We start from the raw sequence: 26,563 nt of genomic DNA on the forward strand, positions 1-26,563 counted from the left end.
CCAGGGGTAGTCGGAGGGAAGGAATAACATGGTTCAATTTTATATTATTGGCTTGATTGACATTTTGATTAGTCACAAAGTTCACGTGATCTATAACACCGACTAGAAACAAACACTATTAATGTCGTACAACAAAAAATAAAAATAAAAGACATTAACGTCTGACTTTAATCAGTCTTCGGTTATCATGACATTAGCAGAACGTTGCAATATGTCGAAACTCAAAACAAAAAACAATCTACATGTCAAAGCGACCTTCATGTTTTTATCTGTTCGCCTAGATTAAAACAGCAATGAAACACCTTTTACCTTCCAGTCCCAGTAGATATCATGTATCCGTCAGTTGCGTTATTACTGTTGGCTTATCTAGCTGGTGCCGTGTCGGTACCAAAGTTTTCACTCCAGTCCAATGGTGGGGTATTTACTTCTTCAGGTATGTTTGGTCGTCGGAATTTTATAATTCAATAGGATTTGCCTACTCACATCCTAAATATTATTAAAGGTCACCGAAAAATCTTCATTTCTTTTTGAATAACGCAAGTAATTATGTCAACATATCCTTTCCATAAGTATAACACCAACCCTAATGTCAATATTACCTGCAACAGGTAAATTTCAATGTTAGTAATTTCCGCCGTTCTCCGTGAGTAGTCGTAACGTTCCGGCAATAAACAATCCGTGACGCCATTGTAGCCCTTCTGCTCATATTCTAGTCTATATTTCTATGAGCAGGACTAAAATGGCGTCACGACTTGTGTATTGGCGGTAAGTTACGACTACTCCGGTGATCCCGACTCTGGAGGTTAAAGATGGACCGATTGTAACATCGTTGCTTTCATAACTTACGATCAATTTGGCCTAATTTCGAGGTCGATGGTAGCATGTGACATGTATGGAACTTAGTGCTTTATCTTTTATACGCCCACATTTCCATGTCGTCACACCTGTTCGTCCACCCAGACATCCGTTCATATTTGTTTGTGTACATTCTATCCGATTTTGACAAAACTTTATAGCGATATTGGCACGCATCGGACCGTAACTTCACGGATTATTGCCCCTGATTGTACGATAAGTCGCGTTTTAGCATGGGGCCACACAAAAGGGCGCATATTATTTTTAATTATAAAAACCGTTCAAACATATCACCGTTATACTATAATCACGATTTGGTGTGCATCATACCCCGTGTTTTGGCGGTATGCTCCTTGCCTTTTACACAAAATGTGAAATATATATATGTACAATGTTTGGGGACCTGCTCACAGAGGCCACAATTTGTGTCCTATTCCGTAGAAACTTGCAATATGTTTTAAAAATCAAAAGATCGTAGATGAAACTTAAATTATATGTTAAAGATCACAAGATCTCGGCTGAGTTTGATTTCAGTGTGCATCGGACCTTCCGATCCGGAGTTATGGCCCCATTTCGGAAAGATTTCTGCACGCGACAAAGGCTATTATGTTTAACAGATTTGAATTCCCCTTGGCCAAAAACTCTGTGAATGCAGTAGTGGTCACAGTTTTTAGCCAGTCTTTTATAGATTTGGTGTGAAGCATTGTGTTTCGGTTCGTGGCAATCCGTTTGGGAGTTATCTCCCTTTACCGAAAACATTCTGGAGAGAGAGAGGGATAGAGAGAGAGAGAGAGAGAGAGGGAGAAGAGAGAGTGATAGAGAGAGAGAGGGAGAGAGGGAGAAGAGAGAGGGATAGAGAGAGAGAGAGGGAGAGAGAGAGAGAGGGAGGGATAGAGAGAGAGAGGGATAGAGAGGGGGAAGAGAGAGAGATAGAGAAGAGAGAGATAGAGAGAGAGGGATAGAGAGAGAGAGAAGAGAGAGAGAGAGGGATAGAGAGAGTGAGAAGAAAGAGGGATAGAGAGAGAGGGATAGAGAGAGAGAGAGGGAGAGAGAGGGACAAGAGAGAGGGAGAGAGAGAGGGAGGGAGAAGAGAGAGGGATAGAGGGAGAGAGTGATAGAGAGAGAGAGAGGGATAGAGAGAGAGAGGGAGGGAGAAGAGAGAGGGATAGAGAGAGAGTGATAGAGAGAGAGAGAGGGAGAAGAGAGAGGGAGAGAGAGAGGGAGGGAGAAGAGAGAGGGAGGGAGAGAGGGAGGGAGAAGAGAGAGGGAGAGAGGGGGAAGAGAGAGAGAGAGTGAGAAGAGAGAGGGATAGAGAGAGAGTGATAGAGAGAGAGGGAGGGATAGAGAGAGAGTGATAGAGAGAGAGAGAGGGAGAAGAGAGAGGGATAGAGAGAGAGAGAGGGAGGGAGAAGATAGAGGGAGAAGAGAGAGAGAGAGAGAGAGAGGGGGATAGAGAGAGAGAGTGAGAAGAGAGAGTGATAGAGAGAGAGAGGGATAGAGAGAGAGTGATAGAGAGAGAGAGAGGGAGAAGAGAGAGAGAGAGGGATAGAGAGAGAGTGATAGAGAGAGAGAGAGGGAGAAGAGAGAGGGATAGAGAGAGAGAGGGATAGAGAGAGAGTGATAGAGAGAGAGAGAGGGAGAAGAGAGAGGGAGAGAGAGAGGGAGGGAGAAGAGAGAGGGATAGAGAGAGAGAGAGAGAGAGGGAGAAGAGAGAGGGAGAGAGAGAGGGAGGGAGAAGAGAGAGGGATAGAGAGAGAGTGATAGAGAGAGAGAGAGGGAGAAGAGAGAGGGATAGAGAGAGAGAGGGAGAAGAGAGAGGGATAGAGAGAGAGTGATAGAGAGAGAGAGAGGGAGAAGAGAGAGGGATAGAGAGAGAGAGGGAGAAGAGAGAGGGATAGAGAGAGAGTGATAGAGAGAGAGAGAGGGAGAAGAGAGAGGGATAGAGAGAGAGAGGGAGGGAGAAGAGAGAGGGATAGAGGGAGAGAGAGAGAGATAGAGAGAGAGGGGGAAGAGAGAGAGAGATAGAGAGAGAGAGTGAGGAGAGAGAGGGATAGAGAGAGAGGGATAGAGAGAGAGAGAGGGAAAGAGGGAGAAGAGAGAGAGAGTGAGGAGAGAGAGGGATAGAGAGAGAGAAGAGAGAGAGAGAGGGATAGAGAGGGATAGAGAGAGAGAGGGAGAAGAGAGAGAGAGTGAGGAGAGAGAGTGATAGAGAGAGAGAGGGATAGAGAGAGAGAGAGGGAGAGAGGGGGAAGAGAGAGAGAGTGAGGAGAGAGAGGGATAGAGAGAGAGAAGAGAGAGGGATAGAGAGAGAGAGGGGATAGAGAGAGAGAGAGAGGGGGAGGGAGAGAGAGAGAGAGAGAGAGTGAGAAGAGAGAGGGATAGAGAGAGAGAGAGAGGGATAGAGAGAGAGAGAGAGAGAGAGAGGGAGAAGAGAGAGAGGGATAGAGAGAGAGAGAGGATAGAGAGAGAGAGAGAGAGAGAGAGGGAGAAGAGAGAGAGTGATAGAGAGAGAGGGGATAGAGAGAGAGAGTGAGAAGAGAGAGGGATAGAGAGAGAGAGTGAGAAGAGAGAGGGATAGAGAGAGAGAGAGAGAAAGAGAGGGAGAAGAGAGAGGGAGAGAGAGAGGGAGGGAGAAGAGAGAGGGATAGAGAGAGAGGGGATAGAGAGAGAGAGTGAGAAGAGAGAGGGATAGAGAGAGAGAGTGAGAAGAGAGAGGGATAGAGAGAGAGAGAGAGAAAGAGAGGGAGAAGAGAGAGGGAGAGAGAGAGGGAGGGAGAAGAGAGAGGGATAGAGAGAGAGAGAGAGAAAGAGAGGGAGAAGAGAGAGGGATAGAGAGAGAGAGGGATAGAGAGAGAGAGTGGGAGGAAAGCCTATCCAACCTCGTGGGCTTTCCCTGGGTCCTCCGATTTCCTCCAACTGCTGAAGACCCCCTACGCACAAGCGAATCATTGAACCATGTGTTAGTCCCGGAATGACCTAGTTTATGTTGAGTGGACGTTAAACCCAACCCTCTCTCTCTCTCTCTCTCTCTCTCTCTCTCTCGCTAGTCCAACATTACGTTGACACGTCGCCGTCAATATCTTTAAGTACATTATCACCAATATCATATTACACTTCGTTCCAGCTGGTTAAAATATCTACCTCGCTACTGACTTTCATTTGGTACACCAAATGCTCTCAGGTTTGAAATTCAATAATATATTGACAATATCGACCACTGTCTATAAATCCAATAGCAACACATTAATCATTGTACGACAAAAAACGGCCGTTTTGTGTTACGTGTTTACATGGACCCAGTACATTGCCACTAAATCAACATCTTAAAGCCGCGGTCACATTCACTTGGTCATAGTTCCTTTGAACGTAGTTCACCGTTGTGCCGTCGTCCAGATTGGTTGAAGTAGTGCGAAGTGGGTTACTACTTTACTCTAGTTGACCGTAGTTGACCCTAGTTGACCTTAGTTTACCCTACTTCAAACGTACATCCTTCAAACGTAGTCCAACCCAGTTGTCAGTTGTCTGTAGTTGACCCTACTTGGCCGTAGTGTTAAGCGTAGTGCCATGCTACTACGGTCGACCACAATCCACTACGGTAAACAATACGGTCAAGTATATTCAAACTACGGGGGAGGAGGGGGCGGGGGTGGATGGCCGAATGGTTAGCACGTGTGCGCTGTAACATAAGGTCTGTCATTGAGTCAACTGGGGTGTTTTCGATTCCCCGGTTGTACGTGACAAGCAGTAGGGTCGCCTGACCAACCTCGTGGGTTTTCTCCAAATCCCCCGGTTTCCTCTCACTACTACAGACCCCTACGAACAAGGGAATTATTGATATAAAATTGTACCATGTGTTCCTACCGAAATGACCAAGTTTGTGTCGAGTGCACATTAAATCCCCTCCCTCTCTCTCTCTCTCTCTCTCTCTTGAACATTGTTGGGCTAAACACGGTCAAATCATGTTTATAACTACGTTGAACTACGGTCTTCTACGATCATCCCCCACTACGGTCAACCACGTGCGTGACCGCAGCTTATAGAGAGACATCAGGTCGTAAAGGTAATTTACACGGTTGTCGTGACAATTTAAAACTGTCACTTACATTACACTTGTAGTTGAAATATAGCTAGCTGGATGTGGATATTTTGCATATACAGGATGTGGGCGTTGTTGTTGTTCTTCTTAATGTTTAACGTCCGCTTCCACCGAAGGTGATATCGCAGACAAGTTAAGTTGTCTTATTTTCATTATATTAGCGTACGCGTAGGGGTCTTTCCTGTGGGAGGAAACAGGAGTACTCAGAGTAAACCCACGAGGTTGAGGGGTAACCGGCCAGCTAGAGGTCGAAGCGCGACACTCTAGACCACTAGGCCACCCCAACGACCCCGATGTGGGCGTTGCCTACATCTAATCTTATACGACGTAAGCAATCGCCATGTTTGTTCTACAAATTGAAAACAAGTATGGCGACTGTTTAGAGGGTTAACTTTTTTTTTATTTAATCATTTCTGTAGTTTTGTAATCGGAGTTTAGCTTTAAGGTGGGCAATCGTAATGGCTTGGTCTAATTTATTCGAATTAAGAAAAAGAATTGACAGCGACTTGGAGATATAATATGTATTGATTTTTAATTTAACCAGATATAGGATATCAGATTTAAAATTATTATTTTTTTTTTCGATCCAAAAACCAAAATTGTCTTTATGTGAATGACTCACGCTTTCTTTATGTTAAACTGTATTTTGTGCACAATAATAAGCAATGTGATTTTTGTGTGAATTATTAATTACTATCCATATGCTGGAAGAACACCTTACCTCTGTGCTAGTGTCGTATTCCCAAATGGTGATTATATTAGGTATAATTAGGTACAATCGTTCATTTCTTGGCGGATTCACGGTGACTAAGTGCCTTAAGCCTGTTTTCGAGCAATCGTGCTTGTATTTTCCACTACACAAGCGATTGTTTCGATCATTCTTTGTTTCATAGCAGAGTTGGCGCGAAAGATTTCCTTCCTGAACTTCCACAATGGCTGCTGCTTTTAATCTGAGATATTTACTCTTGTTAAAGGTAAGATTGATTAACATTTTACTGCTACGCAGACGTCAAATTCGACTGCAGAAGTACAGAAAAAGGTTTTGGATTCGGAAGGCGTACAATGGACGTGCCTTGGCCTCGTGAGTTGTATTACCACGTGAGAGTTTACGGAATTCTGATTGACTTGCTCCTTTTTTCGCGGCTGGAAAGTAGAAAAGAGCCAGCGAAAAGTGTGGCGCCGCCTGAAATTATACTGCGCATGCCTGTACTCGAAAAAATTTGCTTCGCGCGAAAAAAATCGCCTAGTGGAAAACAGGCTTTAGACGCTGCAGCGCTAGCCTGGAGATAGCAGGTTCGCCTCCGGTGTTGGCCGAAAAAGTTCGTTGTCTTGTTAGTTGTGCGGGAAGGAGGGCCTGACAAGGACAGCTCTCTAGGCGTCTCGTGTTCACATTTGCGTGCACGTGTCGTAAAATTCCCATTGGTAGTTGGAATTCGATATAAGAAAAGGTCTTAGCACCGCTGCCCAGGCAAATTTTCTCTCATAGCACACTGTATGGAGTATGGCCGTCTTTATTATCCCAGTCGGCGCAGAACAGTATAGGACGACGTTAAAGCCCCTTTAATTTAAATTAAAATTTTTTAACTGGAAACGTGAAAATTATTTTTAATATTCTGAGTGTCTAAGTAGTTATGTTTAAGTTGTTCATAAAGACACGTTTTAAAGATATTAACATTTGTTGCATTTGTACAGCATTTGTTGTAGTTGTGCACAAAGAAATGTACCAAGTATTAAAAATTAAAATAGTCACAAAATATAATCATTCCCGCCTGTCAGTGTTATCGTATTGATAACATTTCAAATATGATCTTGAAATTCACGACGTTAACAGGAGTATAATTGGTGCATTCACTTTATAAATTGATAGTGGTGTTTATTTAAGTTGTTTATGGTGGTTGGATGATTAGCTATTTTCATTTCATTTATTGAAGTTTACAGATTGCTTTACAGTGGAGTTGGAAGGCCGAATAGTTAGCGCGTGCGCGCTGTATCATAAGCTCTGTCATTGAGTCAACTGGCTTGGTTTCGATTCCCCGGTTGTACGTGATAAGGAGTAGGGACGCCTGTTCAACCTCGTGGGTTTTCTCTGGGTCCTCCGGTTTCCTCCCACTGCTAAAGATCCCAATGCGAATTATTGAAATAAAATTGAACCATATGTTAGTTCCGAAATGACCTAGTTTGTGTCGAGTGGACGTTACCCCCCCCCCCCCTCTCTCTTTACAGGTTGCTATACAGAGTATGGTAAAGTAGCAAGTCTCTAAATTAATATTATCCAAAGTCTTCGACATTGAAAACACGAATTATTTGTCAATTTAAATCAACATTGATGTTGTGATCTTACCGGAAAAAAATGGACTTCTGATATCCAATATTTAAGACAAAATATATATTTTACCATTGGTACACGAATCGTATACCATAATGCGTTTCAGCGCCATTTGTAACAAGGTACTCGAAGAACTAGGCTAGACATATTCCACAAGTCATGTCAAACGGTGGCCCTATATTCTTATCTGGAGAAAATGCGCAAAAAATACTATCCATGTAGACTGGGATAACCAGACGCGAGAGATTGCGATTCTAGTGAGACTTCTGCCGAACATAACTGATTTGAAGTTAGAGTAAAAACGGAAACGATTGAATTTACATTCACATTACATTATTATATGCGTTGTGTCCTATTTGTGTCAATTTCTATACAGATTGAGTGTTTAAAATCTATATTCATGCTTGTTTTCGTTAACTAAACTTGCAGATAACGAAAACAAGCATCTCGGAGCTCTGAGTTGCTAAGAATTGCGGCGTTTTGTTAGCAAACAATAAATTATTATTAATATATAAGGATCTGCAAACGTATGAATATAGTTTAAACACTCAATTTGTATTAAACTTGCAGATATGAAAATGAAAGCATTTTTCTGGTCCCATCCGAACGACGCCGGAAAAATCCTGATGAACTTTCTCGAGGTTAGCGCTTGTGCGTTGTATCATAAGGTCTGTCATTGAGTCAACTGTCGTGGTTTCGATTTCCCGGTTGTACGTGACAAGGAGTTGGGTCGCCTGTCCAACCTCGTGGGTTTTCTTCGGGTTCTCCGATTTCCTCCAACTCCCAATCATTTAGGCTTATACTCTGGGAATAATAAGGTTTCCCTTTCGATCGCCAGAAAGCAATTTGATTAAAAAACAGATTTATATTTCGTTTCGTTTTTTTTTATATTTCGATGTTCTCTACTACATGAAGATCTGACCTGTTGTAGTGGAAGGTCGTGTCAGGTCATAGAAACGGCTTTTGGCCCTATGACGTCAGACATTTGATTAACTAATCAGCGTTGATGTTTCTAATGGATTACCTACAGTACCCTGCACCTCACGTCAAAAACTCACCATAACAGACCGTTTCATTGGCTAATCCTTCACATCATCCAGAACGCGTGTTATATAACAACTCTTACAGGTCCTAGTGTAGTAAAGACAAGTAAAACGAAATTTTAAACTATAAAAAACGAAACGAATTAGGATCTGTGTTTTAATCAGATTGGCAAGAGTTATAAAATAAGACCATGGATATATTTCGATTTGAAAAACTGTTTTCCAATTTGTTCCTGTCCATGTTTATATCCCGGGGGATCACGTGGGGATCACGTGGCTAAGTGGGTAAGACGCTGGCTCGCTAGCCTGGAGGTCGGGTCTTCGATCCCTGCATTGGCCGAGAAAGTTCATTCAGATTTTCCAGTGGTGCAGGACGGAGGGCCTGGCAAGGACAGCTGTCTAGTCGTTCGGCTGTGACGAAAAACCGAGGTCCCGTGAACACATTGGCGTGCACGTAAAAGATCCCTTGGCTGTTGGAATTCGATATAAGAGTAGGTCGTAGCGCCGCTGCTCGGGCAAAATTTCCCTCATAGCACACTCTATGGCGTATGCCCGTCTTCATTAGACCCGGTTAGGAGCAGAACAGTAGGACGTTAAACCCCATTTCACTTCATTTATACCCCAATATTTTTACCTTGTCTTCCCCACGGTCTGGATATTCCAGTTTACACTCATAGTATATATTGCCCATGCTGTCCAGATAAGAATATGTCGTCACCGTTTGACATGATTTGTGGAATATGTCTAGCCTCGTTCTTCGAGTCCCTTGTTACAAATGGATTCGTGTACCGATGGTAAAATATTTATTTTATCTTAATTATAGCATGTGTTTACTTACGATCTCATCTTTTTTAAAATAAATATTTAGGCACACATAATAAATAGATAGTAAAAAGGGTCTCCGTTTTCGGTATTTCATCTTACATATTCGTTTTATACCCCCACCTTTTTGTTCCCGTGGATTGATAGTGATCCATTTCTAAATCAAAATCATTTTGTCCATCTGTACATTGATATATTTTATTATCTTTTTAGATTCCCCTGGTATTCAACAACTCGGTTTTATTTATAAAATAAATGACGATAAAGATGAACATATTGGTGTTGCTATTAAATCTGGTAAGAATTTATTATTATATACTTGATTAAATATGGTAAGAATAACATGTAAACATTTATTATTACATACTTGATTAAAGGAAAGGGGGAAGGGTATTTTTATTTCATGCTAGAAATTATTATACTGTGGCTCTTTCAACATAGGCGTGCGGCCTCGATGAATGTTAGGGGTGGAGAACCAGAAATGCCCCCCCCCCCCCGAGAAAATTTAGAAAATTTAACCACCGCAAATGCATTTTTCTGCTATTCTAGCCCACGAATTAAGCAATTCACTCGGACTGTTGCAGCTGAATTCATAAACGATAATCGATACCCGAAAAATGTCGCACAAGGTAAAGTGGCTCCAGACAAAATGACAATTCAGTACAAATTCGTGATATTCAGTTAAACGAAAAGTAAAATTAGTGTTTAGTATTAGATTTCGGCACTTTATTTTGCCACCTAGATAATCAATAATTATTGTTTTCATTTCACCCGTCTGCTCGAAAAGTCAGGCTTTCCGAAAGTTAGGTTGCCCCCCCCCCTCCTCTTCCGGCTCATACGCCTATATGTCTTTCAACCAGCGGTTTACTTTAACATTAAGAAAATTTACTTCTGAGTAGTTTCGAAAAGAAATACTAAATGTAACATTTTATGTAAAAGTCTAAAGGTATGTAAGGGTCCTTTAGATTTATGACCATATTTCTATTAAAATGTTGCACGGCGACAAGTAATTACATTATTATATGGCAACATTTCAGAAACATCGGATTATATGTTTCGTTGCCTGGCAACCTATGTTAATTAACATCCGACCCCAATGAGTCAATTTGTTTTTCAATAACACAGCTCTTTGTCGTCGTGAACACTTTGTCTTTCAAACGTCATATAATGGTTCATATTTGGATCGTTCCACTATTATTGTTTAAAAGTGGGCTTAATTGAAAACAGCGAAGGGCAAGGCACGAGCTTTTAAACTCCACAAATTATGTCATATCGGGACTAACGCATTTTTAAAAAATCTCCTGTGCACGAGTGCAGACGCCCGCCCAAACTCTTTAGTATCAAAACGACGACACCTGATTCATATGACCACTCGGTCTCGGTTATCTCTCAACCAATCTGATTAAAATACAGATCTATATTTCGTTTCGCTTTTTAATACTTTCGGTGGCCTACACTACATGAAGATCTGATTGGTTGTAGTGAAAGTCGCGTCAGAGGTCATACGAGCGGCTTTTAACCCTATGACGTCAGACATTTGATTAACCAAACGGCGTTGATGTTTCTGGTGGGATACCCGCAGTTCCGTGCACATCACGCCAAAAACTCGCCGTAACAGACTGTTTCATTGGCTAATCCCCTCACATCATCCAAAACGCGGGTCATATAACAACTCTTCCAGATCCTAATGTAGTAACGACAAGATAAACGAAATTTTGAACTATTGTATTTCGGGGAAATTAGTCAAATACACTTTTTTTGCATTTTTAAACTCACCCAATTAATATGCACACACATTTCTATCTAAGCTGTGTATCTCTACGCCAATTAGAACTGTTCTGGGTATCATGTGTCTAAATGTTGTATCTTGATTTGTGGAAATTTTGAAATGCAAAATGTTCTATTTCTTAATCTTTAGAAATTCTTAGATACACCCTTTTGACACTTCACCGACGATATAGTTTTACGATGTCTGCCATATTTAAACTTACAGTTGATGGTTTATGGCGATTTATTGATACAAATCTAGTAGCAACAAAGAAAGTCAGCTTTTATACTTTTACACAATTGGAGAATGGCGATAATGTGGAAAGTCTGATTCAAGAATGGAAATATGGTATGTTCCGGTTTATTTATACATTTGCATGTTATATGTGCCTGTTATGTTTGTGCTTTCCCTGATGGATTATTACTAATCAGGATCACACTGGATTTTTAATACTGTAGCATTTTATTTCAGCTGGTCTGACATTTTACATGTGTACATACTGCCTGAGATTCATACAAGGGGAACAACTCTAGTAACCATGTATATTAGGGATCAGACTACATAATTGTGTTACTAATATTATAATTGAACATTACAGTGCCCACACCTTATTCCGTCGATCCACCTAAAAATACTCAAGTTTTTGATAGATTGCCTCACAATGAAGACCCGTGTGAAAATGCTTTGATCAGAAGTCCAATACCCCCCCTCCCCGCCCCCGCACACACACCCCTCCGACCGGTATCCTAACAAACTTCTCAATGTCTTCACATTTTAAATCACGAAGTTATCCTCATATTGTCGATATGCTGGGTTTGCCTAACTATGTGCTTAAACCCAAAAAGCCATATCGACGGTGAAATTATTTTGATAATACGTGACAAGGTGTAGGGACGCCTGTCCAACCTCGTGAGTTTTCTCCGGGTCCTCCGGTTTCCTTCCACTGCTAAATACCCGCAAGCGAATTATTGAAATAAGACCGAACCATGTGTTAGTCCCGAAATGACCTAGTTTGTGTCGAGTGGACATAAGTCTGTAATGTTAACCGATTGTCGAGTAAGTATCCCCTCCACTCATTTGGAACACAAGTACGATTTTCAAAATTTGATGTATTCTGTTTTAAGAAAGCTTATCGAATTTCAATTAATTTCAGCTCCATTGGCTACTCTTCCACCAAGACGAATGCGAGGTGCTGTTGCTTTTCGTGATGATTTTACGAATGCTCATTTAAATCCCAATCATTGGATAACTCAAGTTACCAGTGGCACTGGTTGGGTAAATATATTATACTATTCAAAAAAAGTAGGGGATATTTGATTTTGGGGGCATAATACTAAAATATGCAAATGACTACGAAAAAAGTCACTATAGAACCTAACAGAAGAAACATTTCCAGTTACATGTGACGCCCAAACGCACCAATAGCTACCGCATGGAATGCAGGTGATGCTTGGGATCATCATGGGGGTCCAACCCAAGATTTGCACGACTCTGACTTTGAATGTTACAGTCATTGTGGCATTGAATTCCAGGGTGGAAACATCAGTTTAATTGTTTTAGTGACCAGAAAACAAATTTTGATATGCGTCGTCTTACCCAAAATGAAAGGTTACGTGCCCTTGGCATGCTACAGATCGGCACAACACAGGCGGTTGTGGCGCGGACGATGAATGTTTCTCAGTCTGTCATAAGCAGGCTATGGTCCAGATACCGTGATACACAATCTGTACAGGATAGACCACGCTCAGATCGACCAAGGGCGACAACTCAAGCCCAGGATCGATTTATCCGTACCTTGGCCTTGAGAAATCGTGTCATCACAGCAAATCAGATCAGCGCTCGTCTTCAAACAGACACTGGTGTAAGAGTGAGTGGCCAGACGATTCGGAATCGACTGCATAGGAGTCACCTTCGCGCCCGACGTCCTCGCGTGATCCCTTGTTTGAGATATCATCACATTCAGGCAAGACGTCGTTGGTGTAGGGATCGTCAACACTGGGATAATCGACGCTGGAGCAATGTGATGTTTTCAGATGAGTCAAGGTTCACTTTTGATTTTTTGGACAGACGTTAACGTCATCAGACATGATCGATTTGGGGGTGGTTCTGTTATGGTGTGGGGAGGCATCACTGTTGCTGGAAGAACGGCTTTACATGTTGTTGCAGGGCGTGTTACAGGCCAGTACTACCAGGACAACATCTTGGCAGTCCATGTTGTGCCGTTCGCACGACGTCATGGCCGCCGTTTCATCTTCCAGGATGACAACGCAAGATGTCACAGGGCCAGGATCGTTACAGGTTACCTCCAACAACAGAACATCACCACATTACCTTGGCCAGCACTAATTCCCGACCTCTCCCCCATCGAGCATGTCTGGGACATGCTTGGACAGAGGTTACGTCAACGTCAACAACATCCTGCCAATGTCCAAGAACTTGCTGCTGCGTTGCAACAGGAATGGGACAATCTGGAGCAAAATGACCTTAGACGTCTCATTAGGAGTATGCCACGTCGGATCAATGCTTGTTTGGCAAACAGAGGAGGATTTACCCTTTACTGACTTGGTTGTGATGCTGTGGTAACTTTGCTGTTTGACCCCGGGTATCATTTTACCGTTATAATGGTCAGTCTGTGCCTTTCTTAGTCTAACGATCATTTGGAATAAATCGATGAATGTGAACTTCATTTCATTTTGTCATTTGTTTCTTCGTCAGTTTCATTAGGTGACTTTAATAACACTTAAAAATCAAATATCCCCTACTTTTTTTGAATAGTATATTTAAATCATAATCATTGGATAACACAAATAACCAGTGGTAATGGTTGGGTAAAAATTCTATTTCAATCATAATCATTGGATGACACAAATAACCAGTGGTAATGGTTGGGTAAAAATTCTATTTCAATCATAATCATTGGATGACACAAATAACCAGTGGTACTGGTTGGGTAAAAATTCTATTTCAATCATAATCATTGGATGACACAAATAACCAGTGGTAATGGTTGGGTAAAAATTCTATTTCAATCATAATCATTGGATGACACAAATAACCGGTGGTAATGGTTGGGTAAAAATTCTATTTCAATCATAATCATTGGATGACACAAATAACCAGTGGTAATGGTTGGGTAAAAATTCTATGTTCGTTCTACAGAAACTCTGATTACAATAATAACGTTTCCCTTTCGATCGCCAGAAAGCAATATCATAGATCTATATTTCTTTTCGTTTTTTTTTTTACTTTTGATGGCCTCTATGACATGAAAATCCGACCAGTTGTAATGGGAGGTCGCGTCAGAGGTCATACGAGTGGCTTTTGACCCTATGACGTCAGGCATATGATGAACCAATCAGCGTTGATGTTTCTAGTGGGTTACCCACAGTTCCGTGCACCTCACGCCAAAAATGTGACGTAACAGACCGTTTAATTGGCTAATCCCCCACATCAACTAGAACGCGGGTTTATATAATGACTCTTCCAGATCCTATGGGAGTACAGACAAGTAAAACGAAATTTTGAACTATAACAAGCGAAACGAAATAGGATCTGTGTTTTAATCAGATTGATTGTAGGTGTAGCGTTTGCTTACTCGATTTATTCTGATCAAAGGCATAGGGCCACATATCCTTTCCATAGGTATAACACCAACCCTAATGTCAATGTTACCAGCTACGGGTAAATTTCAACGTTAGCGATTTCCGCCATTCTCCGTGAGTAGTCGTAACTTTCCGCCAATACACAATCCCTGACATCATTTTAGACTAGAATAAGAGCAGAACGACTAAAATGACGTCACGGATTGTTTATTGGTGGAAAGTTACGACTACTCACGGAGAACGGCGAAAATCTACCGGTTGAAATTTACCTGTGGCATTTGGGATCGTCTTATACTTATGAAAAGGATATGGTGACATAATTCCTTGCATTATTTAGAAAATTTATGAAGCTTTTCCGGTGACCTTTAAAATTGATCCCCTTTTAGCGCAACGAATTCCAGGTGTATACAAACGATCAGAGAAATCTATATATTAAAAATGGACACCTTTACCTGAAACCTGTAAGTATTTTGATATAATAAAACACAATACATCCTTGAAACTATGAAATAAGATCTTGTCATGCTATGATTTTCAAGATGGTGGTAGTGGTGGTGGGGCGGGGGCTTTGAAGTTTAGGAAATGCATGTCCTTAGTTTTAAAAGAAGGAGAGATTGGGTTTAACATCAACCCGACACAAACTAGGTCGTTTCGGGACTAAATTATTGTTTAATCTTATTTCAATAATTCTCTTGTGCGTAAGGGTCTTTAGTGGTGGGCGAGAGAGAGAGAGAGAGAGAGAGAGAGGGGGGGTTAACGCCCACTCGACACAAACTAGGTCAATTCGGGACTAACACATAGTTCAATTTTATTTCAATAAAATTCAGGCACCACTGACAATGGGAAACCACGCCGGAAATTCCAGAAGAACTTTCTCGGCGAACACCTGGATCGAACCCGCGATCTTTAGCCTATCGAGGCAGTGTCTTACACACTAAGCCACTGTGGCTCCCGGGGCAGAACAGTAGGACGTTAAACCGCATTTCATTTTATTTAATGGCTCTAATTTCTTTAATGGCTTAAAAATAGATTTGTGATGAACGAAAACACAAACACTCTATACTTTTCATCTATTTCCTTAATGGCTTTAAAAATGTAAAAAAAAACATTTTGTTATGGGGAAAGAAGAAATATTTAGAAAATAAAAGTCTGATTTTCATTAAACACTCTTTCAATTTATGTCAAATTGTTAAATAATGAATGTGTATTATTTTATATTTTTCAGACATTAACAATTGATAGTGGTCATTTTACTCAGCATGATTTATACCATGGTGTTATGGATGTCAAAAGTAAGTATTTGAATTTCTAATAGCCACAGTTCCACACGGAGGTCCTTAAACATAATATCACGCAAGAGCTAAATCTGCCAATTGCAGGTCTTTCGTTAGGCCTGAAATGTTATATAAACTAATAATTAGACATTGATTAACCTATCCAGACCATAATCAACTCTCATTGATGATTAAATCCTAAAAAGGATAATCGACACCCTGTTTTTTTTATCTTACCGACTTTAGTAATGGTAATCGAGGCTAGACTTAAAATTCAAAAGCTAATATCTCGGTTCAGAGTGGTTCAATTTGACTGAACTTTTCAACATATTCTATTTACGTTATCTATTTTTTAAACTTATAGCGAGAACAGTCAACTCTTTATCTAATCTCTCATAATGCCCCTTTAAGTGCACGATTCCGCTTTTATATGATTAATTCGTTATAACGAAATATGAATTCGTTATAACGAAATATGAATTCGTTATAACGAAATATTAATTCGTTACAACGAAATATTAATTCGTTACAACGAAATATTAATTCGTTACAACGAAATATGTGTTCGTTTCAACGAAATATGTGTTCGTTTCAACGAAATATGTGTTCGTTTTAAGGAAATATGTGTTCGTTTTAATGAATTAATTTAACTTTTGGAATGGGGGAGGGGTGGGTGGGCGGGGGCGATAACACAGGTCATGAATGTAGAAACCCCATCGATTGGCGACCTTCAACTTTTTAAATTTGGCGTGAAGCATTGAGATCATGAATGGATTTATTATCTCCATCTTTAATTAACCCCATTAGCATTGCCAGCCGTGGGGTAGACTTTCATCGTAAAACACATTATATAGTTGCATATTGACGAGAGTGTTCAGCAGCTGTATGCATGTAATAGCAGCTGGTTGTTATTATCCAACCTTAATTATCTCTATTGATAAATATATTTATACGAGTATATTACCATCACCATCTTTTGTCCACGTATTTTCACTGATCTCATTCCATCACCTGGAAATGTAGGCGTATTTTGTTTTAATTTGGCAACCGGATGGTATGGCTACAGTATGGTGCAAAGCATTGCAAGGGTTATTAGTGGACGAACCATATTGATTTTTAGCGCTCCGTGATGTTCCGAAAACCCGAGAACGCGATAGAGGATGCGTTTTCTTTGGTGTCATCGGAGGATGAAACCAATATAATTTTCAGTCTCCCCGCCATTCCGAAAACCCTATGAATGCAATAGAGGATAAACTTTAAAACGAATTAACATTTCATTATAAACTAATAGTATTTGCTTATAACGAAATAGTTATATTAGCGTGGAGTTTTGCACTTAAAGGGCTCCGTAGAAATATAATATGCATCACTTTATTAATAACCTAGTTCTTGGCGTGCGATGTACGGAACTGTGGGTAAGCCACTAGAAACATCAAAGCTGATTGGTTAATCACTACAACCGGTCAGATCTTGATGTAGTGTAGGCCGTCGAAAGTATAAAAAAAAACGAAACGAAATATAGATCTGTATTTTAATCCGATTGATCACTGTATACATTATTTATAGAAACTTGGGGTACGTGTACTTATGCTCCCAATCGAGGATGTTTGAGAGATGCTAAAGATGGTCTGCTGCTACCTATTTTATCTGCTAGAATAGATTCTATAGCAACGTTAAAATATGGTCAAATTACCGTTCGTGCACAGATACCCAGAGGTGACTGGATATGGCCAGGTAAAATTAAAATTTATGTTCAATCGTACTAAACAACAGCGTAAAAGTTTTCATTCGTTATGATAGATGTAATAAAACTCTTCTGAATAGGGAAATCCATACTGTGGTACATCGACACGAAACATATCTTAGGCCTAAAGGGAGATAATCTTGAAATGTAATTGGATGCAGACCACCATTAAATTTCACCATCTCGGTACACAAATTGTAGTTCGTCTATTTATAGTAATTCTCTCTCTGTCTCTTTTCTACCCTTTTGCATGCACATTTTTGGTTGAGTTTTTGGTCTAGAATGGACCAAGAGGGTTTTGATTAACATTTTCTGCCAGGTTTTGTTAAATATTGAGGCGGAAGGATAACGGGGTTATCAGGTTGGCTACGGTGATATGTACGGCAACTAGTTACATGTTTTTAGTATGCTTCTTCAAGTTTGTGTATCTCAAAATTTTGGTGGTCAACCTCATACAAATTTTAGTGCAAAGACATGACCATTGTTCCTCTGCCTGTAGTGAAAAGCATTCAGCCCAACGAAAATTTGGGTAAAAAATGGAGGTGGGCAAAGAGGCCAGAATTAACATTGAAATCAAAGGGGAAATTAATGGTGGTCTGCATCCATCCAAGTAACTCAACCCTAACTTCCCATCTATTCCGAAAAACTTCTTGGGTTCACTGGATGGCAATGTCAAGAGCAACGTTACAGACCTTAAGCCTGTAGGGAGTTAAAGTACAATATTGGTGTCAGTAATGATCAGGTATATAATAATGGCCGACACCAATAGTGTCCTTTAATATTGAATTGCAGGTAGTCCATCCCTAACGTCTCCTCTGTTCTGAAAACTTTCTAGGTCATCGAAGTTGCAATAATAAGAGCAACATCGTGGAAAATGTATTTGATGAAGTGGGGTATTTTTGAATTTTGAGTTGTTTATTTCTCACTAGGTTGAAGTGTAAAAATTAAAGACACGAAATTGTAATCAAATCTTAATTACATTGGGGAAAATATCAGACATCAGTTGATGCATTGCATCATTAAGCAAACAAAGTGTCGTTGCTAAATCTCTTAGGCATTAAGAAACTCAGCATAGAATTAAAATGTAGATTTAGAATTGTGAATAGTCGATTTTCTACACACACGTAGAAAGGACACTTTGTAAACATACAGATTTATCCATACTAACTTATCTTTTTAGATCCGGGGGGTTGGATGGCTGAATGGTTAGCGTGCGCGCGCTGTATCATAAAGACTGTCATTGAGTCGACTGGCGTGGTTTCGAATCCCCGGTTGTACGTGACAAGGAGTAGGGTCGCCTGTCCAACCTCGTGGGTTTTCTCCGGGTCCTCCGGTTTCCTCCCACTGCTAAAGACCCCTACGCGCAAGCGAATTATTGAAATAAAATTAAACCATATGTTAGTCCCGAAATGACCTAGTTTGTGTCGAGTGGACGTTAAACCCCATTTCTCTCCCTCTCTCTTTTTAGATCCACTTTAGTGTTAAAATTTTTCATATTTTTAATATTCGTAATCTTAATTGTAGCGATATGGCTGATGCCAAAGCACAGCATCTATGGTCCTTGGCCTAAATCTGGTGAAATAGATATGATGGAAGCAGCGTGTGGGTATTGTTATTGTCGACTTAATAAACTTTTATTTTTACATAACTCGGAGATGGAGTGCTGTTAACGACCTTATACTGCTTTTCCAAAGTTTAATTTCAAATTCTCCTTGTTGTAATTTAATCAAAAGTAGACGTCGGTCGCATTCAAAGCCACGTTTAGGGAAGGTACTTTATTGGCCTTTGGACATAGCCGCGTTTAAGGAAGGTGCTTTATTGGCCTTTTGACATAGCATAATAATACCTTATTTTACCCTGGAGTCGACCAATTACAATATTCATTTACTGAACACTCCATATAAAGACCTGACCCAGAGGTCACAAAACATTCTCAGACTTAAGTTGAGAATTTACTCAAACTTGTTCACCTTATTTTAACTAAAATATAGTCAATTTTGTTGTTTGAATCTATCAGATACATCAATAAGAAAATATGTGCAAAGTTTTGTGTTTCTGGATCAAAGATATTTCTCATAAACCAGTGATTGAAAGTTGACCAAATTCTCAACTTAAGTCTGAGAATGCTTTGTGAACTCGGGGCCTGACTTTAGACCAAAATCAAGTACAGTACAGTTTTTAAGACCGGGTCGCTTATTTTGGCACTCTATTGGTCAGCAATTCTTTTTCAACTTTCAACTTTTCTGTGGACATGTGGTTACGGACATGTTAGTTTGATTTCTGGATACTATATTTGATCATTTTTGGAACTAAAAGGGGTCAGTCACCAAGGTTTTTATTTATGGATGGTTCATACTTTTAATCACCTTGTTATTAACACACCTCGCTAGGATGATTAAACTAAAACCAGGTAAATGCACATGCATTGTGCACACAGCGACCACACAGATTTTGTCCATTGCAGACCAGTGTAAAAGAACTACAATAGTTGAAACAGACTAAACAATAAACGACCTTCCCCTATCTATATATAAATACAAATTGGGCGTTCTCATATGTTGAAAAATGTATGAGTAACAGTTTGATTAGTTCCTTTTGGAACAGTTTCTTACGGATGAATCCTCTGACCGGTCCTGTCCGTTCCTATTAAGCTGCCATATGAAAATACCATTCAGTTCTTTGGTCCTTAAGACAATATTGGGTCTTTGAAAAATTGTTGCTTCTCTCTTTCTATAGAGTCAAATCACACGTACTTAATGAATGTGAATGATATATTTATATATAAAAAAACAGTGATATTTTGGTAAAATCCTAACCATTGTCAAAATAGCCATCAAATTGTTTATTGACCTATGGTTGGTAGACCAAATAAGGTAATGTTCTCCCCCATGGACTTGGGAAATGGGGAGGTTTATGCCATATTTGGGATGGAAATTATTGAAATTAGGGGGTTATAAAGAGAGGGTGTTGAGCGAGACTGGTCAGACCTCACCCAGGTATTCCGAGCAGCAATTATTTATTGAGAACGAGGGACCTTCGAAGCCATTCCAGCTTAACAATAAAATTGTAGGAACCATTTAACCTTTAGTGTTATATATTACGATCACGAAGAAAACAAACATAACAAGGAAGTCCGATAGTACTACCGAGTATTTTGGGGTCCTTAACTTCTATTTCTTCACCGTAATTCTTCTTTATTTGCCACAAGGAATCATTTGTAATAATCCAACACTATCTTTAAGTAGAATTTTGCGATTTAAAAACATCAACAAAATATGTTTGAACTGGTCCGCCATTACGACACCACGCTTTTTAATCACAATATTCTGCTTAAAAATAGTTTTGGATTTTATAAATTTGTGTCCGATGTGCCGAGAAATAGATACCAAAATCATTTTCTAAAAAATAGCCAATTTCCCGTACGTTTCCTTTTAATTTGATTTGGCTATAAAAGGATCAATTATTCTTCGATTTTCATATTGTCACCAGAAGTGATGTAATTTAGAATTACATTCCAATCATCACTATGTTTGAATTGGCTTCTAATTTGTTTCATTGAGAGTCTGTACCTTGCAAAGTATTGTTATCCCGACCTAAGCTGTACGTTTTTTTTTAACTAATGGGAAAACGTTTTGGTGTGTGATAACCTCTGTTTTTTAAAATAGGTAATGAACATGCTGTATGGGATAATGGTCAGAAAGTTGGAATACAGAGAGTTCAGTCCACTCTTCACCTGGGCACAGACCACGCCCATGATCACCAGGTTTACGACTGGGCGTAAGTGAAATGAAAGTTTATCGTCCTACTGTTCTGCCCTGACTGGGTTAATGAAGACAAAGGTGTATTCTTGAATCAATGAAAATTCAAATTAAATGAAATGGGGTTTAACGTCCTACTGTCGTGCTCCGACTGGGCTAATGAAGACGGGCATACGCCATAAAGTGTGCTATGATGATAATTGGGCCCGGGCTGCGGCACTATGACCTACTCTTATATCGAATTCCAACTGCCAAGGGATCTTTTACGTGCACGCCAATGTATACACCGACTTCGGTTTTTCGTACAATCAGAACGACTAGACAGCTATCCTTATCAGGCCCTTCGTCCTGCACCACTGACAAGGGGAAACCACGTCGAAAATCCCAATGAACTTAGTAACCGTGGCTCCGTTGTGTAGAAAACATATTCTCTCTTTGTCATCTTTATTGTATCGATAGCCAAACACGCGACCTCCAAGCTAGCGAGCCAGCGTCTTATCCACTTAGTCACAGTGGCTCCTGGGCGCAAGTGATTACTCTATATATTTAGGGTAACCGCAAAAGTGGGTAGCTAATGTAGTTGATGGAAACAATCCTTATTTCCGCTAGTACCATGCAACTATCAAACCTTTTATTACGTTCTCAAAGAAATACCAAGATCTAGATGTCCGGTAGAGTTATCAGTGGACTAGCAATTACTTTCTGTCTGGATAAACGTATTTATATTCAAAACGCAGGCACAGTGGTATATTTCCCGTATTCTTTCCTTATTTCAGCAGTGGGAAGACCCGGAGAAAACCCAGGCGATCCTACTCCTTGTCACGTACAACCTGGGAATCGACAACACTCCAGTTGACACAATGACAGACCTTATGATACAACTTGCACGCGCTCCAACCCGAGATACATTTCATTGATAAAAACGTTTCCATACCGACGCTATATAGTATCTTTATCAATGTGTCTATAAGATGATTATTGAAATGACCATATATGTTAGTCCCGAAATGACCTAGTTTGTGTCGAGTGGACTTTAAACCTCATTCTCTCCCTCTCTCTTCTCTCCTCTTTTATTAAAGTAAAGCTGATTGGCTGGAAGTACACATTAATAGATGCACAATTTTGATTGGGTAAAGAATGATGTAATGCTACTCTGAGTAATATATTAAAACAGAATCTTTCTATAGAAGCATGAAAGTAACACGGCCACCTTTTGGAATATATAACATAAACGAAATTTGTCAAAATCTCTCTCTCTCTCTCTCTCTCTCTCTCTCTCAGAAACTTAAACGATAACCCAAAGTTACTAGTATTTCTAAACCACTGAATATATTAGCTACATATTCTATTATAAAAAGAAGAATATAATTTCAATATAATATGTTAAAATTGTATTATTTCAGATTTAAATCTAAAGGGGATTGGCATGATTTTCACGACTATAAATTATATTGGACACCTGATCATGTCATGTAATGTTTTTAATAATTATTTTCTGAAATTCAGTTCAGTCTGAGATTATTTAAGGCCATAGAGATTAAATAACGTTGTCACTATCATTACCAATGAATTGTAATTAAATTTGAGAAATAACATGTTCAAAATAATTATAGACAATTCAAGCACTAATTTACGTAATTTGCAGGGCCGTTCGGGAAAGCAATTACAAACAATATGCAGGATTCAAATCTTAAAAGAGTTTGTATCTCAGTAATGCCCCCGTAAGGCCGGGTGGTGTCCTTACGACACTACAGCGACCGTGCGCCGACCAGAAAATGCACACAACGCGAGAAAATGTCCCAAAAGATTACAAACTTGAAAAAAGTCGCGTTCTCACAGCTTTCCCGGTCAAATCGCAGAACCTTGGCGTTTGTTTTGAAGATGCTTAAAACAAGCGATCATTGGCGACCATGGAGACCACAATACAATATCTGGCGTTTCCACCACCCACGCTTTTACTACGTTTATGGCGATCTTGACGCGCTTTGAAACCATTTTTCGTCGCCGTAGCTACGCAGTAAGGACGCCTCCCCGGTCTGATGGATATAATGGATTGGTGGATTTCTCTCCCAGATGACAAACAATAAAATTTGAACTTTCAACTCTCGTGTCTCCAAATTACTTGTGTGAATCTACTTCATTTAGTTTTGTTTTATTTTACAGCATGAGTATTGATGATCAGGTCATTACTAGAATGGATATACCAGATGGTTCTACTGTATGGGATCACTATAAACTACATGGTACAAATCCATGGAAACACGGCACCAAGATAGCACCATTTGATCAAGAGGTAATCTTTTAGAGAGAGAGAGAGAGAGGGGGGGAGAGAGAGAGAGAGAGAGAGAGAGAGAGAGAGAGAGAGAGAGAGAGAGAGAGAGAGGGGGTAACGTCCACTTCGGGATTAACATATGGTTCAATTACATTTCAATAATTCGCTTGCGCGTAGGTTGGACAGGCGACCCTACTCCTTGTCACGTTCAACCGGGGATTCGAAACCACACTAGTTGACTCAATGATACAGCACGCACGCGCTAACTATTTGACCATCGAACCACCCTCTTTGATGTCTGTTAACACGAACACGATGGTTGACGTTTAGTACAATCTTAACAAAATACAGATCTACATTTCGTTTCGTTTTTTTTCTACTTTCGGTGGCCTCTACTACATGAAGATCTGAACGGGTGTTGTGGAAGGTGGCGTCAGATGTTATACGAGTAACTTTTGATCCTATGACGTCAGACATTGATAAACCAATCAGCGTTGATGTTTCTATTGGATTACCCACAGTTGCAACTCATGACAAAAACTCCCCGTAGCAGAACGTTTCAATGGCTAATCCCTCACATCAATCAGAACGCGGGTTATATAACAACTCTTCCAGATCCTAGTGTAGTCAAGACAAGTAAAACAAAATTTTAAATTATATAAAACGAAACGAAAAAGGATCTGTGTTGTAATCAGATTGACATTTAGTATTAATACATGTTATACCGCGAAATCATCAGTAAAGAGTCCCTTTTTTAGGTATCACAAAAATACTTTGAACATTGCTATATTGGGGAATATGTGTAGAAAACATTATTCTCCGTTTATCATTTATTGTATCGATAGCCCAACTATCCCCTCTCTCCCACTCCCTGCCGATTTGTTATGGTTCCTTCTTGTTGATTCCGAACTAGTTCCCCTTATCATAGATAATAGTGAAAATGCCCAGAAAACCTGTGTTTTATCTATATTGGTCGCTATTTTGTTTTTTCCCCAAACCCTCACAATTCATAATTTCGATCTATTTTCAGTTTTATTTGATTTTAAACGTTGCTGTTGGTGGTACGTATACCATGTTTGGAGATAATACACACTACGCTTACCCTAAACCGTGGAGTAATAATGATACCGATCCAGCGAAGAATTTCTGGGCGGGTAGACACAATTGGTTACCGACCTGGCACGGTGACGATGTTGCCATGATTGTGGATTATGTGGAAATGAGGCACCTGTAGAATTTGATTAATAAAGTTGTTTTTCACAATTGAATTTACTTCTCTTCGTTTTATTAGACGGTCATTTATGTGGTTTACTAGAACCTGAATGCATGTGACGAATGTAAAGTAGCAAATATTTAACAACCAATGTTGTAAACACAGACTCTTCAAACCCAATCTGATTAAAATACAGATTTATATTTCGTTGGGTTTTTTATACTTTCGATGGCCTGTACTACACGAAGGTCTGACCAGTTGTAGTAGAAGGTCGTGTGAGCATTGATTAATCAATCACCGTTGACCTTTCTAGTGGTTTACCCACAGTTCCGTGTATGGCTGCATTGGCTAATCCCTCGCGCCATCCAGAAGCAGGTTATATAGCAACTCTACGAATCATGATAGTGGGGAACCTAACATTACGATGTTTCGACCAGGATTATCTATTCCTTATCAAGCATCGGCTGAGTCAGAGTAACCCCACCCATAGTTTCCTGAAGTCGGGTCTACTTAGCTTGTACTGGACGTACGTGACAAGGAGTAGGGTTGCCGGTCTAACCTCGAGAGTTTCTCCGGGTCCTCCAGTTTCCCCCCACAACTAAAGACCCCTACGCACAAGCGAATTGTTGAAATAAAATCACGAGCTTACGGCGTTTACATTTCTCAGATTAATCGATACACTAAAAGGTAAACCCCATCTCTCGCTCTCTCTCTCTCTCTCTCTCTCTCTCTCTCTCTCCTTCTCTCTCTCTCTCTTTTTACGTCTGGACAATTCTGGGATTACTGATGGCAATTCTATTTTTCTAGAAACATGTACACGTGTGGATCTCCGTTATATTTCACATCCCAACAACCAGACACATATTTCTGGTCAGCCCCGAAATACACGTGAACATCGGCCTCGGAAATCCCCAGATAGTATTACGTAGTGTGAAGATCAGATTCACTGTTAAATTATTTGTTTCTTTTGTTCATTCACAATATAAAGGGCCTTATCTAATTTAATCCCGCCATCTCGAACATATACGCCATTAACCTTCTATGCAAGTTCTACAGTTTTGCTAAAAACATTCACGTTGGCTATGGACACCAGTTGTGATATAGGTGGGGGAATGGCGTGCAGGGGAAAGTTTGGATATGTCTTCATATTGTGAACTAGAATCAAATGAATGTGTGTGTGTGTGTGTGTGTGTGTGAGAGAGAGAGAGGGAGAGAGAGAGAGAGATGGTCCACTCGACACGAACTAGGTCATTTCGGGACTAACATAATAATATATGGTTTAGTTTTATTTCTAGACCAGTAACATAAGTTAAATAAAATTGAACATTTTTTTGTATATAAACTTGAGATGAAGCTTCAATCAAAATACGAATCCCAGCCAGTCCTTTTTAAAGACAACAGTCACTACTGTGTGAATGATCTCACATTTCCTGACGAACTGACGACAAAGATGTCTACTAAAAGGAGCCAAATTACCCACTAAGTTCTTTTTGGGCCAAATGAGGGTCCAGAGAATGACCTTCGTATTACAAAATCTAAATTAGAATCTTTCGGTCAACCAATGGAACTTTGGATCTTGTATCCAACCCAAAATGTGTGGGGTCACCAAATGTGTGAAGGGGAGAGGGGTGGGGGTGGTATTTGTCCCATTTTACATTTCAAGCCGGTACTGACTAGGGGTATGTTCTGGTATACATGGGGAGGATGGTCGTCACTGCTCTGACGTCTACAATACCTTGTAAATACTTTCAGATCAGACTTGCTTTAACGGATTGTTTTTAAATTTGCGG

At 40.0% G+C, this 26,563-nt stretch overlaps 1 protein-coding gene across 1 annotated transcript; it reads left to right on the plus strand.

The window, feature by feature from the left end:
- The first annotated feature begins 333 nt into the window (after window positions 1-333).
- LOC126831088 (beta-1,3-glucan-binding protein-like) lies at window positions 334-24,794 on the plus strand. Its single transcript, XM_056102911.1, has 12 exons — window positions 334-433; window positions 9,356-9,439; window positions 11,136-11,258; window positions 12,064-12,185; window positions 14,899-14,973; window positions 15,738-15,804; window positions 17,353-17,520; window positions 19,055-19,132; window positions 21,196-21,307; window positions 22,692-22,760; window positions 23,452-23,581; window positions 24,591-24,794. Exons 4-12 carry the CDS (start codon window positions 12,093-12,095, stop codon window positions 24,792-24,794), a joined length of 996 nt encoding a protein of 331 aa, XP_055958886.1. The 5' UTR covers window positions 334-433; window positions 9,356-9,439; window positions 11,136-11,258; window positions 12,064-12,092.
- The last annotated feature ends 1,769 nt before the right edge of the window (window positions 24,795-26,563 follow it).

This window comes from Patella vulgata, chromosome 8, assembly GCF_932274485.2.
Source record: "Patella vulgata chromosome 8, xgPatVulg1.2, whole genome shotgun sequence".
NCBI classification, from domain to species: Eukaryota; Metazoa; Mollusca; class Gastropoda; family Patellidae; genus Patella; species Patella vulgata.

Bases quoted from the DNA above. Each gene is read 5' to 3' on its own strand.
- LOC126831088 (XM_056102911.1), top strand. From the start codon at position 12,093: ATGCGAGGTGCTGTTGCTTTTCGTGATGATTTTACGAATGCTCATTTA. The intron at 14,974-15,737 runs GTAAGTATTTTG...TATATTTTTCAG, and splicing joins GACACCTTTACCTGAAACCT to ACATTAACAATTGATAGTGG. The intron at 15,805-17,352 runs GTAAGTATTTGA...CATTATTTATAG, and splicing joins TGGTGTTATGGATGTCAAAA to AAACTTGGGGTACGTGTACT.